The following is a 16,981-nucleotide window of genomic DNA, read 5'->3' as shown; positions in this document are numbered from 1 at the left end:
GAGGGAAGGGCCAATGAAGCATGGAGCCCAAAGCAGGATTTTCATGTTCTGGAAATGCTGGTGTGTATGTATATGTGTGGACAGTATGCGCATGGCTGTATGCATCACATCCCAGGGTTCTTCCAACCTGAGAGATAGAAAAAAAACTCTGCTCTTCTTTCCTGGCTTGCCCTCCCCAGCACACCCAACAGACCACACTTCAGAGGAGAGGTGTGGGCAGGGCCCTTGCAAGCTGGATTTAAATAACCGAAAGGCTCCTGTACAAACCAAGAAGGAAGGGTCTGCTCTGAAGAGGTATTACAGACCTGCCCATGCTTCCAACTGTGTCATCTCACTTTGCAGAAGTGACCCACAGTGGGTTTGTGCCTGGCACTTTACATCTTTTCCTGTCACTCTGATCAATTTCCAAATTCATAGTCTCCCTTCTATGACCTCGTTCTTCATTTCTAAAGGAACCACAAATATTGCACTCCGATTGTGGTGGTGGTGGTGGTGGTGGTGATGCTTCCTCAGAAGATAGGCCTATTTATCTTTATATAAGCCTGAGAAAATAATCCAAATAGATGGTTACTGATTCTTTTATCTCTTTCTGGGCTTCCAATGAGTGGCTTTCTTGCCTGGGATCCTCTGTACAGCTGGGAGAGGCACGGAACTGAGGTGCTGACAGCTTGTGTTGGAATCACATGGTGTTTACTGTGCTGTGAGTTTATAACAGCCTTGTTTCCATACTGACAGCAAATGCCATATGGAGAGAAAAAATCCTGTCAGATGAACCCTTAAGGAATCACAATATGGCACATGAAATCTCTTAATTGCTTTTGGAAATGGGGAGGGGCACATTGCTCAAATCACATAAGCCGTGTGGTTCTCTCTGCCATAATTGAATAAAATTGGAGTTTGACACAAGGTAATTTACTTTCATTCTGTGTTTGTGCTGGGGAGGTTCAGCTGATTGGGGAAGGGTGAGGAAGTTTGTTTTCCTCACCTTTGGTGGGGGTGATCAGTCTGAGTGGGAGGCAGCGAGAATGCAGCCTGTATCTACAGGGCATCGTGCTAACAGGTGCAGGCTACAGACCTGTCACCCTCTCAGCTCCCTCCTTCCCAGATTCCCTACTGTGGCTGACGATAACACTCATCTAACTTGACATTTTATTACTGTCACTTGGGATCTTGTCTACTTACCCACATGCTGTACCCTTTCCAACAGAATCCAAACTTCCTGAGGGCTGGGACTGCATCCCACCCCACCTCCCCAAACTGCTACCCCATCCCACTGGTTCTGGCACACACTGAGGTGGGTTAAATGTTCGTTGGAATGGCTATTTGTGAGCCATCTGTGCATGGAAAGGTAACCGAGTTAAGGCAACAGTCCAAGGCTAGTGTCAGCCCCTAGACCACTTGAGGAGGGGATCAAGAGGGGAACCTGAAGGTGGCCATCCATGTTGATCAAAGTATCTATTCAGGAGAGAATGAGAAAATTTTGAGTGCCTTATACACACTGTACTTAGAACTGGTGAATCCCCACAGCAACAGTTGCTGCCCTTGGGTAGTTTACCCATGAGAGAAGTGGGCTGCAAAACTCTCCAGCCTGTACACCTGGTCACTCGCTCTTTCAGTCGCAACAGACAACAACCCAACACCAACTGAATTAAGCACTCTGTCAGGTAAATAAAAGTGCAGGCACCGGGCTGGCCTTGGCGAGGCTTGCTTGAGGGGCTCCTGGGATGTTCAGATTGGGGTTTCTTTCTTCTGCACTCAGCCCCGCCTTCCCCTGCTTCCTTTTCTGTGGCTTCTCACTGCCTAGTGGAAAAGACAACTGTGGCAGCTCTTAGTTGACTGATCCTAAGACCTCAGCATCCCAGGGAGAAGCAAGCGCCTCTTCTGTACCTTCTAGGGGACTCCTACCCACTCGGGTGAGGTGCCTTGAACCTGTCCTTGTGGCCCAGAGACCGGAGTGGGGGGGGCTCTGATTGGCTGGGACGAAGTCACAAGTCTGTTTTTGAACCTATCACTATGGCAGAAACCGGGGCCTCTGACTGGCGAGGCCTGAATCATGTGCCCATCCTTCACCTTATGTGGCTGGGAGATGAGGGCTCTGGCTAGGACTGGGTCACGTGCCCATTGTGAGGCTCCCTTAAAACGTAGTGCTGGATTTTTACAAACTCAGAGAGCAGAGGTTCCTTGAAGAAATGGAGATGGAACAGACGAAGAGACCCCCAAACTCGGTGATAGCAGATGGGGTTTAGTAAGCATTTTCTATGTCTTAGGCCCTGTTCTGAGTCTTTTCTATGTGTTGTCTTATTTATTCCTCATGACAGTCCTAGAAGTTAGGGATGATTCCCATCCCCAGTTTACAGATGAGGAGACTGAGGGATGAAAGTGTTAAGTCAGATGCCTCAGGGCACATGGGCAGTGCCTGCTGAGGCTGGGGTTTGACCCCACGCAGTTCAGCGCCAGAGCCCATGCTCCCAGCCACCACCCTCTCTACAAGTCACAGTTTTACTTTCTGTGGATAAACTCTGGGTGTGAAAGTGAGTGGACATGATGGTTATGTTCATATCTCCTGTGTTCCTTATCTCCAGAGAAACCCCTTCTAGGGGGATAATTGTCCTTTTTCCTTCCTCCTCTGCATTCAAGGATATGGTCATCCCTTCTGTTTGGGTAGCTCTCCGGAGGTCTAACTTACCGTCTTCCCAGTGTCCCCATGAGGTCACCTGACCATTTCTAGTGCAGCTGCACAAAAGGTCCAATGATCAGTGCTTGAGAGGGTCAGAGGCAACAACGTTAAGTGGTCAGTCCTTTGAGTATCTTTCTGGCCAGAGAAATCTTCTGCAGAGGCTTTAGCATCACTGCAGGAAGAGCCAGAATGTACCACCCCCCACCCCCCTCTTACCTCCAACTTCTGCCTTTATTTTCCAGAGGAAGACTGAGGCCGGGAGAGAGTACATGAGTTTCTTGAAGTCACATAGCAAGTCATTGACTAGCACCTGGTCTCCAGGCCTCCAGGCTTGGAGTCTTGCACTACATTTCCTCTTTAGAACTCTCTTGGCTGCTGCATGGCTGAAGGCTGGTCATTTCTTGTTTCCATGCCTCTAGCTCCTCAGCTGGAAAATGCAGGCTTTTCATAATTTGAAGTGCTTTGAATTACAAGTAATTTTTAATTTTTTCAAACTGCCCTAAACAAAGCTTATAAATAAACTTTTCAGATGTGGTTTGAGCTGCAGGCATGGTTTGATCCAGAGATTCATGACACCACGAGGACGCCAACTTTACTTTTTGTAATTTTCCCAGCTCTCACCTCCCCTGTGTATGAGCCTCATCATCACAGCAGCTTCCCTTGCAGTGTCAAGAGCACTGCAGCAGACCCTGGCCTCACACCCATGCACCCCAGCAACCAGAGGAAGAGAGACCACTTCTGCTCAGTGCACCCAGGCACAGTCTGTGGTCCACTCCAATTGGAACTGGCTTGGGCTATATGCCTGCCACACTTATCCAGTCGCTAAGTGGGGAATGTGACATGGTGATCAGCCTTCCAGGGGATAGAGTCGTCATCCCCAGAAGTGCTGGCATCTGGCATCTGGGAATCAGGTCATCAGAAAGGGGGGTGGGCTAATAACTAGAAGTTGCCTTCCTGTAAACCACCCTAGTCCCCTCTGAGTCTGCACAGCTTGGAGGTAAATAAGGGATCCTGAGAGTTTGCCAGTCATCCTGTTCCATCCATCTGGGGCTCTGGATCCAGGTGTGGCTTGATTGGACAGTCCTGCCTGGCTTTCTCCTGCATCTCACCACATTCTTTTCTTGTTTCCAGACAGAGATTACTGCAGTTTATGTGACAAGCAGCCAATTGGGAGGCTGCTTTTCCGGCAGTTCTGTGAAACCAGACCTGGGCTGGAGTGTTACATTCAGTTCCTGGACTCAGTGGTAAGTCTGTGCTCCTGGGGAGGCACTTTGGTCCTCTGTGATCAGTGATTGTTTTTGCCCAAAGGAAAGATAGACCCCATCATTTAGAAGGGTGAAGAATGAAATTGGTGCTCAAGAAATTTCCAGGGCATACTTTGAGAATACTGCCTTGTCTGCAAATCTGCACCTGCTGGGTGACCATGGATGGGCCACCTCCCGCTCTGGGCCTCAGTTGACTGCTGCTTTAGAGTGAAGCCCTGTCAGTTCTCTGATTCTAGGAGCCTGCGTTAGTATGCAAGGTAGCGCCTGGGAAAGTTGGATAATACCCCAAGGTAGCAGTTGGATTCCATGGCTCATTCTCCCAGCTGAAAACCCATTTTCTAAAATTCCAAAGCTTGTATTTGTGTACTATTTACTGTCTGCTTCTCCATAGAATGCAAGTTCCCTGAACCCAGGACCCCACGCTTCCCATTCACCACTGCCTAGCACAGTGCATGGCACATACAGGCTTTAGTAAACGTTTGTGGAATGAACATGTGTTGGCCGTTTCAAGCCAATCTGACAGTTGCTGGCTCCAGCGGCTGCTGGCATGTGTGGCCGTGTTTGACACCATATGGCGACTTCTTTCAGATTTACTGGTCATTGAGTTGTTTAACAAATGGTAATTAATCTGCATGGGCTTTTAGGACAGGATGTGGGAATATGCAGGAGTTCCTCAGCATTCATGCAGGGGGGGCAGGGCCTCTCAGCCTGGCAGACTGCCTTTTGCATGTTTATCTAAGGAAGGTGGACAGTGGGTGGGAGGGCAAGGAACGGAGATCAGTCATGCAAGGAATGGGGTATTCTCAGGCTCCCTTTCCCTGGGCAGGGGATTAAGATGCTCCTGTTTCCTAGAGGCCCTAATGCCACCCTTGGCTGCAGCCATCCCGACCAGTGTCTCAGTTCGGGGGATAGTCCTGTGGAGCCCAAGTTTCTATGTTTGCTTCAGGGTCTCAGTGTGGATCTCTAGATTTACAAACCAAACTGCCCCCTGAGTGTCTCCACCAGAAGTCACCTTCCCCCAGATTCCCAAACCTATCCAGTCCTGACGTGTTCCCTAACCCAGAGACCAGCACCCATAGTCACCCACGCCTGAAATCTTTGCAATTTCCTTAACCCCCCCTTCCTCATCTCTTCCCCCATTTAATCAATCATCTAATCATCTAATAATTTATGTCTGTATCCCCCATATAATAATCATATGCCTGATTCCTTGACTTCTCACAGACCAGTTCTCCTCCATAGCCTCTGTCCTGGTTCTAGTGGAGGCTCTCAGGATGTCTTACATAGTGACTATGATAGTTTTCAATCTTGGCTGAGTAGTAGAAACACCTGGGGAGTCTTAAAAAAATACCAATGCCTGAGCTAAAGCCCAGACTCATTAATTTGAATCTCAGAGGGGGGGTGGGGGAGACTAGTATTTTCATAACTTCTCATAATTTCAAACGGTAAAAAAGTAAAGTCGAAGAGTAGCTTATGCATCCTTCACCGCACTTTGACCATTATGAACTCATGGCCAGTCTTGTTTCACTACGTCCTTTCTGTCTGTAGCATTTTGTACCAGAGCTCACACATTTGATTTCATCTGTGAGCATTTCAGTTCAGTATCCCTGAACGAGAAGGGCTCTCTCACACACAAAGAATCACTACAATACCCTTAGTGCAGTTCTAAGAAAAGTAATTATTATCATCAAATATTAGTGTTTTAATGTCCATCTTTCTCATACTTTCCATAAATGCTTGTTTTATCAGGATATAACCATCTCTCTTTGTTCATCCAGAAGAGTGTCCCATAGTCTGAATTGTGCTCTTTCACCCTACGTGTCATTTAATAGGTTTCTCTGTATTGCTTGTAAATTCCTCATTGAATTAAGAAACTTGATCAGATTTCAGTTTCAGGGTTCTTTTTTTTTTTTTTTGCAGGGGTAGGGTGACTTCATAAGTGGTTTTATGTTCTTCCATCAGGGAACATTATTATCTGCTTGTCTTTCTTTTAGAGGTGGCAGCAGATTTAGCTATTCAGTGCCTAAATGTGTTGATTAGTTAGGGGTTGCAGCGTGGTGACATTCTCATTTTGTCATTCCTTCTTTATTTGCTAACTGGAAAATACTTCCTTTCAATTACTGTTTGGTTACCCAGTGATAAAGTTCATGGAAGAGTTGCTTCATTCTTTCCCTATATTTATGTTTTCAAAGAACCAGATCAGTTCACTAGCACCCTCCAATACTAGTAACCAGTGTGTTTTAAAGGCGTGGAGTTAAACACGGCTGCGTTTCAATGCGTTGTGGTCATTAGCCTTAGAGATGCTCCATGGTCTCATCGTTGGCCACCAGGTTGGCTTCTGAGCCCTTGAGAGGACCCAGTCATCACAGGGAGCTCCTTGTTATCTGGTAGGATGTGATGTTACAGCTCGTCTTGTATTTTTCCTACCCTAGACCTAGAGTCCATTGAATCTCCAAGAACCCTGGTTCCTTCTACTGAGAAATGGTACTTGGAGACCACAGTTTAGCACTAGTGGTGCTCATTACCTATAAACTGGCCCTTATTTCTAATGGACATTGGCGTTTTTCAAGTTGCCCATGACTATCCTGTGTATCCAGGATTGGGAAGCATTGACATCTAGGACAAAGTCCAAGTTCTGAGGCTGACTACCAGGCCTTGCACTGATAGGTCCCCATGTGCATTATTCACCCAGGTCTTTCCTGAGCCCTACATTTTGGCCCTACTACCTTCTTGTGGTCGCTCTGACTTGCCACCGCAGAGGTTGAAGCCTCTCGGCCCTGGCTCCCTCACTCTTAATGCCTGAAATGGCCCCACATCCCCTCTGCCTGGAGAATGCCTGCTTGTTCCTTGTTTTCTCATACTGTACTCCCAGAAGTCTTCCCCAACCATCCCCCTGCTGTGCCCTCTGCACCAGGTGCTGGCTCCAGCATGCACCTGGGCCTCATCATTGGGCTGTGCTGGCAACATGGTGTATTAGTTGGGCATGCAGCCTCCAGAGACAGACTGAAGGAGCACTGCTGGCACTGCCACCAGCTGGCAGTGAGACCCTGGGTGGGTGTGAACCTCTCTGTAAGAGTTAGCCAGGTGAATATGTGGTGGAAGAGCAAGGCAGGCAGGGGAACAGCCAGTGCAAAGGCCTACAGCATGGCATCTGTGGCTGGAATGGAGGAGAAAGGGCAGAGAGGAGTCTAGGAGAGCTGTTGGTTATGCAAAACCTTGTGCCGTTAAGAACTTTGTTTTTTAGTTCAATGGGGAGCTCTTGAAGGATTTAGAGTAGAGCAGTGGCATGGTCTGACTTAGGTTTCTAAAGGATTCTTCTGGTTCCTGTATTGGAGGAGAAAGGGTGGTCACAGGAGCTCTGATAGGAGGCTACTGTAGCAGTCCAGGCAAGGGCTGATGGTTGCTCAAGCCAACGTGGAAGCATTTGGCTATGTGAAAGTGTTGAATTTGGGGCATGTTTTGGAGGCAGAGTTAGCAGTATTTTTGGATGCATTGTGGGTGAGACAGAAGAGTTACAGATGACTTCCAAGAGTTGACCTGAGCAGATGGAAGGATGGGGTAAGAAAGGCTGTGGGAGGCGCATCTGGGGCAAGACCAGGAGCTCCATTTTAGGCACACCCAGCTGGAGTGTCTCTCGGACATCCACGTGGAGATGACTGAGGGGAGATGGACGTTGAAGTCTGGCATCTGCAAGAAAGGTCTGGGCTAGAGACAGAAGACTGGGAGTTGTCAGCATACAGCTGGTATTTGGTTGGGGCCATGGGCTGGGTGAGCTGACCAAGGAGATGGATGGGGATGGAGAGATGAGGACTGAGCCGTGGACCAAGGCTGCTCCCCCTTTGGAAAAGATGAGGCATCGCCAGCTTTGAGACTCGTCTAGAGAGTTGATGAGGCAGAGCAGGGCAAGGCTCAGCCCAGGAGCCAGTGGAATTTTCCAGCCACGTGTCTTGTTAGACGCTTATAGTCAGTTTGAGTAGAAGAAGAAAAAAAAAATCCAATGGATGCCCATTTTCATTCTGGTCGTGCAGACATTCCCTTTTGCTGGGCTGGCACCGAGAGTTTTTTTTCTGGAAAGGAAATGTGAGTCTGGCTCCCTGTGTTGATGCGACAAATGTTCTTTACATACGGCTTAACGCGGCCACTGCTCGAAGAGGCCGGCCCCGCCCCCTGCGTTTTGTCTGCATCTCTGGGAATGAGCAGGGCCTTTTCATCACCCACCCTGACGTCAAATGACCAGCCTTTGGGAGACCTCTTTTACGCAGGAAGACTTTATTGAGTTTTCCAGGGCTGGCGCAGTTCTCGTCTGAAATATGTTTTTTCCTTCCATCCTGACTGGAACTCCAAGGAGGCAGCATCCAGCCCCGGTGCTCCCTGGCTCAGCCGGCACCATCCACACCGTTCCCACCTCTGTGTTGAATTTCTACCAAGTGGGGTTTGTTAAAAATAACCTGCCCTCGTCAGGCTTTGCCGTAGCCCCCAGGAAACGTGGCTGTCCCACACAGTCCTAATGTCTGGGTTTCTTGAGTCAAGCAGGAGACCTGTGATTGTTTTAAAATGGGGCCTGGGTGATTGGGGGGCAGCAGAACTGCTTTGTATCATTCATTAGACTGCAGGGTAGCTCACCCCTTAGTCTTCATTGTCAGGGGCCTCCTGGGAGCCTAAGAAGGACTCCTTGGTTGCCCGCCCACAGAGAAATGGGGTTGATGACCAAAGTCAAAGCCGTGACTTGATTTGGCTTCTGAGAGGGTTTGCCCACCTGGTCAGGGGACCAGAAGGGGCTCCAGTGTCAACCTCCACAGGCCAACAGGGTTATTCCACAGGCCTCTTAAAGATTGATGTACTTCTTCTCTTACCTTCTTTCTAAGGCATCTTGGGTCTTTTGAAACCCTCTTGTCCTCTCACTTGCATGTGACAGAAAGTTTTCAGGTCTCTTCTCTTTGGGGTTAGGGGAGACTTGGCAGATACTCAACCAGTTATTTAGCACCTACCTATTGGATGTCTCCAGTATATCATACATTGTGCTAGCAGTTGGAGAGTACACACTGAGTAAGAGAAGAAAGCTCTTGCCCTCATGGAACTTGCTTTCTGTTTAAATGAGAGATTGAAAAATGAATAAACAGAACTTTTAATGAAATAAGCGATACTAGCTATGAGTTAAGATACATAAGTATTCATTACCTACTGCCGTATAAGGAATTACCTCAAAACTGAGCAGCTTGAAACAACAAGAACCACTTATTATCTCATGGCTTTTATGGGTCAAGACTTTTGGAATGACTTGCCGAGATGCTGCTGGCTCAGAGTTTCTTAAAATGTTCTATTAAGATGTTGGCTGGGGCTGCAGTCATCCAAGGCTTGACCTGTTTCCAAGTGAATGCACTTGGCTGGCAGGTTAGTGGTGGCTGTTGGTTGGAAGCCCCAGTTGTTTCCCATGTGAACCTCCCCATGGGACTGCTTGAGTGTCCTTATCACATGGCTGGCTTTCCCCAGAGCCAGTAATTCAAGACAGTATGCTAGAAGGGCAGTGTCTCTTATGACGTAACCTCAGAGGTTCCATACCATCCTATCCCCAAAATCATATACGTAAACATTATGAGGGGGTTAGCCCTCTCTAGTATGGAAAGAGACTTCTCAAGAGCGTGAATAACAGGAGGCAAGGATTATTATGGTCTCCATCTTGGAGACTGGCAACTACAGATATGAGATTACAACAAATGAGACCTTATTATCAGAAAATGCTAAAAAGTACTTCAAGCTATTCATTAGCCCAGAACTATAGGAAATCACTTGAAATCAGTGGGCTATCACTTGGCATTAAATATGCCTGGTCATCCTGAAATTATTTGTAAAACGAAACGATTTGCTGTGCCTCACCAGAGGAGTCAAGTATTCTGCTTCTCTTATTTATGAGTCATACTCAGTGTTTGTCTTGTCTTCTGTGCTCTCCCCAGAAAGAGAGGGCGAGGGAAGTAATCATTCTTCAGATGGGCATAGAGACCCTCCGAAGAGTTGGTAAAGCCAGACCCTGGGAGCAGGATCATCTTGAAAAAGCACCACTCATAAAATGGGTTCATATAGTAGACCTCTATGGGATTGTCCACGCCCATACTCCTGAACAACATGGTTCTCCTAGAACTGCCATGTTCCTGATGGTGTCACCCCTAGTTCATACTCAGTTGGAGCAGGGATGAGTCTGTGAGCCCATGTAGGCCGGTGAGTTCTTTCTCTGCGATTTATAGACTTGAGAGGACGTCCTTCTCTGGTAGAGAATGCTTAAAATCAAAAGCCTGGGAGCTGTTGATTACCAAGTGCCATTGGAGCAAGCCAGTCAGCATTGAGTGAGAAGGAGACACATGTGAGTGCACACACACACACGTGGATGGATGAGAGTGGGTTCCAGAAGTGCTCATGTTACTGGTTCCTGATAGTCTGGACCTGGCTGCATCTCACTTCCTGCATCCCACAGTCTGGCTGGTCAGTCCATCTCAAATTCTAGAAGCTAAGAGATAATGGTTTTGCCTGAACTAGGGTAGGTTGGGATTCTTCTCACTTAGAACTGAAAGAGTAACAGGGAGAGTCAAAGGCCTTTGCTTGGTGGCCTCATGAGCCTTGTTGGAGAGTGAGGATGGAGAAATAATCCTGGGGCTGTGGGAGGGGGAGAAGCAGGTAGGCAGTCTGTGGGGTGGGGTGGCGATGGGGAGAGAGTCACTCAGGGCTGAGGCTCTCAGGGGTATATGATGGGGCAGGCAGGAGGTGACAGCATGGCCTCTCTGTCAGGGGACTCTGACAGCTGCCAGTGAATTTGTCACGTCGCCCAAGAGGAAGGTGTGATACCCTTTCACTCCTTCCTTCTTTTCAACCTTTGCCCCCACCAGAATATGTTGTACAAGCCGGTGTCTGTGGTGCTGTCAGTATGGCCTGGGGTCCCCTTGGGGTCACTCCTGCCACTCTCAGGCTACACTCCAACATGGCGAGGGGGCAGCTTCTCCCTCCCTTCTTTCTGGGGTCCCATCCCATCTGTTGCCCTGAGGGGGGCCAGTGACTCCCTTCCTGACCCATGCCTAAAAGGGCTCTTCAGATGGCAGGTAGAGACTAGAGAATAATCTGCCCAGGTAGATACAGGCTCTGGGGCTGACCACACCCATCCGATCCTGGGACTCCTGGGGGATGCGCCCCTCTGCAGTGCTTCTTCATTCTCTCTGGGGAGCAGAGGGTGGGGAGCAAGGTCAGGGCACAGCCATCCGAAGGACTGTTCACTCAGGGTCCTGGCAGGAGATTGGCCTGCCCACGAGCAAGTGCAGGGCTGTCGGTGGAGTCCTGAGCAGGATGGGGAATCAGTAGCGCCGATGCACTAAATCGGAGCCTGTGCCACCCCTAGGTCTGCAGGGACAAGGGAAGGGGCTGATGCAGGCCAGCGCACGTGGGCTGGGTCTTTAGAAGAGGGGTGTCGGAACCGTGGTGCCAGGTCGGGGAGGTAACTGCCCACCCTGATTCTCCCCCGCCCCACGCCAGGGTCAAGAGTGCCTCCAGAGAGGCAAATGGAGACCTCCAGCCCACACGGGCAGCACAGGCAAGATGCCGAGGCCGGTGTGGGTGGAGCTGGGTGTTTCTCCAGAAAAGGCCGTGGTGAGCAGCGCTGCCAACCAAGCGCGTCACTCGTCCCTGCCGCGAGGACTCTGGAAAAGCTGACCACATTGGTAATTACAGAAGCCGGAGGTGGCAAGACCTCATAGCATCTCTGACTTCATCTTCTTGTCAGGGCAGGAGAAGGTCTCCCAGGAGGAGGAGGTGACATCTGAAGTTAGTCAGAGGCCGAGAGGAATCCGGCTCAGACTCTGCTCTTTAAACCAGCGCCTGCTGCTTTGAAAACGTGGCAGGTCCCCTTTTACTGGCTTGTGGTCTTCATGTTTTTAAAAATCATCAGAGGGAAGTGTGTTTTAATAGAGAGGACATATTTTCACCGGCATTTTCTGAGATTGATGATGCAATTAGAGCCGACCAAGAGGATGAAATATTAGGTTTATAAACTAGGATGTACACAAATGTTTATACTCTTTGGCAGGCAGGGATCTATAAATAATTCTTTTTGCCTTAAACTCAATGTAGTGTTTTGCTCTTTGTGTTATAGCAGCATCTCCTCCCCAAAGGCCATTTCTGCGCTTGGCATAAATCACAGGACCTGGAGAGGCTCATGGAATGGGCACCTTGGATGTACTCGGGGAAGAGAGACATCCTCCGAGTGGATTAGCAGGGGTGCCCTTTGGTGCTCTGGCTGTTAGGGCTGAGCTCACAGGTTTCAGATGGCCCTTACAGGAGAGAGGATGGCACATGTCCCCTCTGTTGTGGGGAGGGGATGAGACCTAGCACCCTCCCTGGTTGGAGGGCACTCCCCTGCTGATGGAGGTCACGGGGGCATTCCTTGCATGTGGTTTTCTCTCTTTTCATTGAAGTCTTTGTCTGGCTGCCATTTCCCGAGCCAGCGCTAATTGTGAAATTCTAGGCTGTTGGCCCAACCTTTTATTTGCTGCTTGTGTTTTCTGGTTTCGGCTGATTTCAGTAGCTCTTGCCCACTACCTGGGCAAGGGTGTTCCCATAGCAGTGGGTTCCCGGGTGGTCCCCCGCCTCGGGCGGCGTGATGTGCCTGAGCTCGCCCGCCCAGCTGAGCCGCCATGGTGCCTTCTCTCTGTAGCAGGCCTCTCGGGGGTCACTGTGGAGACATGGCCTGTCACTCCAGGTGACTTAATCAGTGTGGAAAGCCCAGCTGGAAGCCTTCTGTTGGTTTTCTGCCTCCCAACACAAATGTTCTTCAAGTGGTGGTGACCTGACATGGACTCTCAAAGAAAGGCCTTTTGATCCTGGGCTGGGGATGCCTGTCCCCGCGTGCTCCCGGCTGCCTCCCTGTGGAACCGTGGCGCCCAGCCGCCCAGCCGGGCCTCTGCTGGGAGGCAGCTGACCTGAAAGTGATGTTATTTTTTTAACGTGGGTTTTAGTACCCAGAGCAATAATATTTTCAGCTGGTTATTGAGGCTGATTAATGAGCTTCAAGCCTCCATTTGGTTAAATAGAGCCGCCTTCACAGATGTATTTTGGGACAGTGCAAATCCAGGGTTCTGCATGGGATTGAGTTACCCCAAAAGGTGGTCGGCCATTTGCCCGGGGCCTGGGCCCTGCAAAGCAGTCTGGGTAGATTCCCATGGTGCCAGACCACTAGGCAGGTTTCCAGAGTGGCAGGACACTGGGTGCTTCTCTCTTCATCCTGGAAAAAGGGTGGTCAGTCGTGCTCTAGAACTCTGAGCCCCTCTGGAGACATAGCTCCCAGCCCTCTCACATGCTCGCTCGACTATATTTGCACTGGTTATCTGTGCCCTCAGAGCCTCAGTTTCTTTATCTATAGATTGGGAATAATAATACCTACCTCAAGGGTGAGCCTATGACCTACTGCATCCTGTGTTGGGTGTGCCCACCTGCGTGTTAGTTTTGCGGGGAGGCTGGGAGCATCGGGGGAGAAAACAACAGGAAAAACTCAGTGAGAAAGAGCCACCTTCTCTCCTTAAATTGTCTCAGGAAATCATCAGCCAAATCAGTTCCAACAAGAAACAGGCCCACGGGGCTAGTCTTCATGGTGTGGAGGGGGTTGTCCTGAGGCGGGTGGCTGACAGAAGCCAGCAGGCTTATGCTCCTGTCCGGGCTCTGCTATGACCAGCTGTGTGACTTCGGGCCCAGTCCTTTGCTTCTCTGAGCCTCAGTGTCTAGCTCTGTAAAGTGAGGGGGTTGGATTCTTTCCAGAACCATTATCCCACAGCCCTGTGATCCAAGTGATTGAAGTGTTAACGTTTCTTCCTTGGAGAAAATCACCGAGTCTTGATTCTCTGTTAGAAGAGAAATGGTAACACAGGAAACTCACTCATGTTAGATGGAAATGTGCCCGGCTGCGTATCTGGGCATCCAAGTGCTGCCGTCCCTGGCCCCCCTTTCCGGGAGGGTCTTCTGGATTGGCCTGGGGGTGAAAGTGGACCCTAGATGCTGGGTTGTGGGGTTGCCTTGCGCTGGGCCGGGAGGCTGGGGTGCCGATTTCAGTCTGTCTCTGCTGATGTCATTTCCTCTGTCTCTTTTGAAATAGCTGTACTTTTGGACAGAGGTTGACACATCCTTGGGTGGTGGATTTTGAAATCATTTATAACAATTTGCAATTAGCTCTCTTGTCTAAATGAGAAAGGCAGGCTTACCCAGGCTTCTTAACTTGAGGCCTTTAATCCTCTTGGCAAGTGCGTCACATGTGAGAGAGGGAGCCCCTCTTGAGGTCAAGGAAAATTAAAAGGTTTGCCTTTGGAGGTCCCAAAGGCTGACTTGGCCAGCGATCTGGAGCCCTAAATTCCTTGGAGTTGTTGAGAAAGAGCTCCGGTTTGGAGATGGTTTGGCGATTGAAGCCTCCCACCACCTCCCCTGTGGGACTCTGGGCAAGTGGGCTGAACCTCCTGCTCTTCAGAAGCAGATGAAGGGGTGTAGTAGCAGACCCTGCCCTCCCACATCGCTACCTGGGCTTTTGTGAGGTTCAGATAGGAACATCTGAAAAATCTCTGTATGTTCATTCTATAAGCTGAAAAGCTGCAAAAGGTAAGGCATCCATCCAGCCTTTTCTCTTGCAAGGCATAGTAACGACAATGGTGATGATTCTAGCACTGTTCATTGAGTATTATTATGTGCCTGGCTCTAGGCAAGAGCTTTGTCACATTCTGTCTACACAGTTGCCCTGTCATAGGTGCTTTTCCAAGCTGGGATTTATAGACGTTAAGGAAATCATCTAAGGTCATACAGCTGGAAGGTCTGAGTGACCTGAAGCAGCCTCTCGGGGGCCTTCCAGTTTGGTGGCTCATTATTTTCCAGTGGCTTCTTGTGATTTTTCTGAATTGGTGGTTTTCAACCCCAGCTGCCCGGAGCCCTGCCCTCATGGCCAGAGGGTCCATCGGAGTTCAGTGGGGTGGGGTGGGACGTGAGCACCAGCGTTTGCTCCTGGTGATTCGGAATGGAGCCTGAGAGGAGAGCACCTGTTCTGATAAGCACGTGTCCATGGATGGTGTAGAGTAGGCTGGGCTGGATGTCAGGGCTTCTCAGCCAGCTCTTCTCCCCAGTCCCAGCTTCAGCTTCCTGTTCCATGAAGGAGGGATTGGTCACGTGACCTCCATGGTGTCTTCTTCAGGGGCCGCGAAGCTTGTGTAACTATCAGAAGCTCACGAGAAGATCTGTTATTGTTCTTTTCCTTCTTCTGTTTCAGGCAGAATATGAAGTTACTCCAGATGAAAAACTGGGGGAAAAAGGGAAGGAAATTATGACCAAGTACCTTACCCCGAAGGTAAGAGGCCACCCGGTTCCCACAGCAGGAGGAATGGGAAACCTTCTAGAGAAATATGGGCCCCAGATCCATGCTAGTCCATGTGGGGAGCTGTAAAGCACCCAGCTGGTGGCTGCCCTTGGTCTCCAGAGATCTAGCATTCTCATCCTCCACCAGAGAGTGCCCAAGACTGGCAAGGCCAAGGCAGGTGGGCCAGGCAGGAGGCCTGCCTCCTGGGGCCCAGTCCCTTCCAGGGGCCTCGTGCTACCCACGGCCCACACCCAAGTGTAGATGGACTCATGGAGGCCCGGCAGTGGTGGTTTGGAGAGGTTGGTGTATAGGGGAGGGGTCCAGAGGTGACCAAGAGGGAAATGAAGAGACAGAGGCTGTGCTGCCAGAAACAACATTGGTTGAATACATACAGGACATAGAGTATTCTAAAGTATGTCCTGGAGTATCCTGAAGGGTGAGAGGCCACCATGACCCGACTGCAGGAACACACCCACCCGATGAGGAAGGCATAGAGTTAGCACCACTCCCTGGGGTCCTGGTGGCTTTGCCTTCCTGGAGCCTCTTCCTCTTATCCCCAACTTGACAGATAAATGTGGTCTCCGTCTGGTTCAAAACTTGGCCTGCGAGCCTGGGGTTCTAGTCTCTGCTGTTCTACTCACACAAGTCCTGTTCCCTCACTGGGCCTCAGTTTCCACTTCTTAAAAGTGGCCTTCCCTGCCAGACCTACCTCCTAGAGGCCTGGGCACTGCCTCTGTCCCAAGCTGCTAGTGGACTGGGGCTACCACAGCCATTGTGACAGGGTCCTGTCAGTCCACCCCCACAGGGTATGGCAGGGAGTGGCAACACACAGGCATGCAGGCCAGGAAACGGCTTGACCCCTAATTTACCCTGCAACCTTGGTCTTCCTCTCCCCGGGGCTCAGTGTTCTTTGCTGTAAAATGGGCGAGGCTTTACCAGATAATGTCAGAGGGTCCCTGCAAATCGGACTTTCACAGACTCCATTTTCTCCAAGCCTAAGTGGAGGGAATGACAAGTGAGTCACAAGATAACCGAAGAATGAGAAAAATGGGAGATGCTTCAGTCAGAGAGAGAGGTGTTGACAATGTGGTATGGAGACTCCCTGGATATGACATTCAGCCCCTGGAAAAAAGGCAGCCCCTGCCCTATCGGCCTGCCTCCTGTGGGGTGCTGCCCCATGGCTGGGGTGCCTTCACAGCTACATTAAAGCAGAATGCAGTTACAGAGGTCTGCTGCAGCTGCTCAGGGTGACTCCACTCAGGAGACGGGATTGTGGACACAAGGAATCCAGGTCACATATAACAACTCCTGCAGCAGGACATGGGCATCTGACAGCCTGCAGCCCCCTTGCAGGGGCATCCGGGGGACCTGAGAGCTTTACACTCACAGTGGAAAAGTGAATGTAAAGAATTTTAAACTTCAGAGTTTAAAATCAGGCCTCCGCGCCCCTGCACATACAGACCGTCTCTGCATATTTTTATAAACTTTATCTACATGACATGGTGGTCCCTTGAGGCATGTAAACCCCACCTCGATGTTCTCAGCAAGGGTCCCAGGGAATCTTCAGTGATTCTAGTCCCACCTCACACCCTCACTGTCCCCTCAGGGGGCCCTGAGCATATGGGGTTCCCCCACCCCCGGGGTCTCTCGTAGCACACCAGGTTCTATTCTGGAGCGGCT

At 50.0% G+C, this 16,981-nt stretch overlaps 1 protein-coding gene across 4 annotated transcripts in view; it reads left to right on the top strand.

Moving 5' to 3' along the window:
* Positions 1-16,981, top strand: part of GRK5 (G protein-coupled receptor kinase 5) — a 212,070-nt gene that overhangs the window by 142,925 nt on the left and 52,164 nt on the right. For all 4 annotated transcript variants that reach the window (XM_077877441.1, XM_077877442.1, XM_077877444.1 and 1 more), the window contains 2 exons: positions 3,809-3,921; positions 15,215-15,292. In XM_077877441.1, coding sequence (XP_077733567.1) covers positions 3,809-3,921; positions 15,215-15,292 — 191 coding nt within the window. The remainder of the gene's footprint in view (positions 1-3,808; positions 3,922-15,214; positions 15,293-16,981) is intronic.

The sequence above is a fragment of the Canis aureus genome, chromosome 29 (genome assembly GCF_053574225.1).
Source record: "Canis aureus isolate CA01 chromosome 29, VMU_Caureus_v.1.0, whole genome shotgun sequence".
In the NCBI taxonomy this organism is placed as follows: domain Eukaryota; kingdom Metazoa; phylum Chordata; class Mammalia; order Carnivora; family Canidae; genus Canis; species Canis aureus.
The sequence above is the reverse complement of the archived record's forward strand: the minus strand, read 5'-3'. Positions and strand labels throughout refer to the sequence as shown.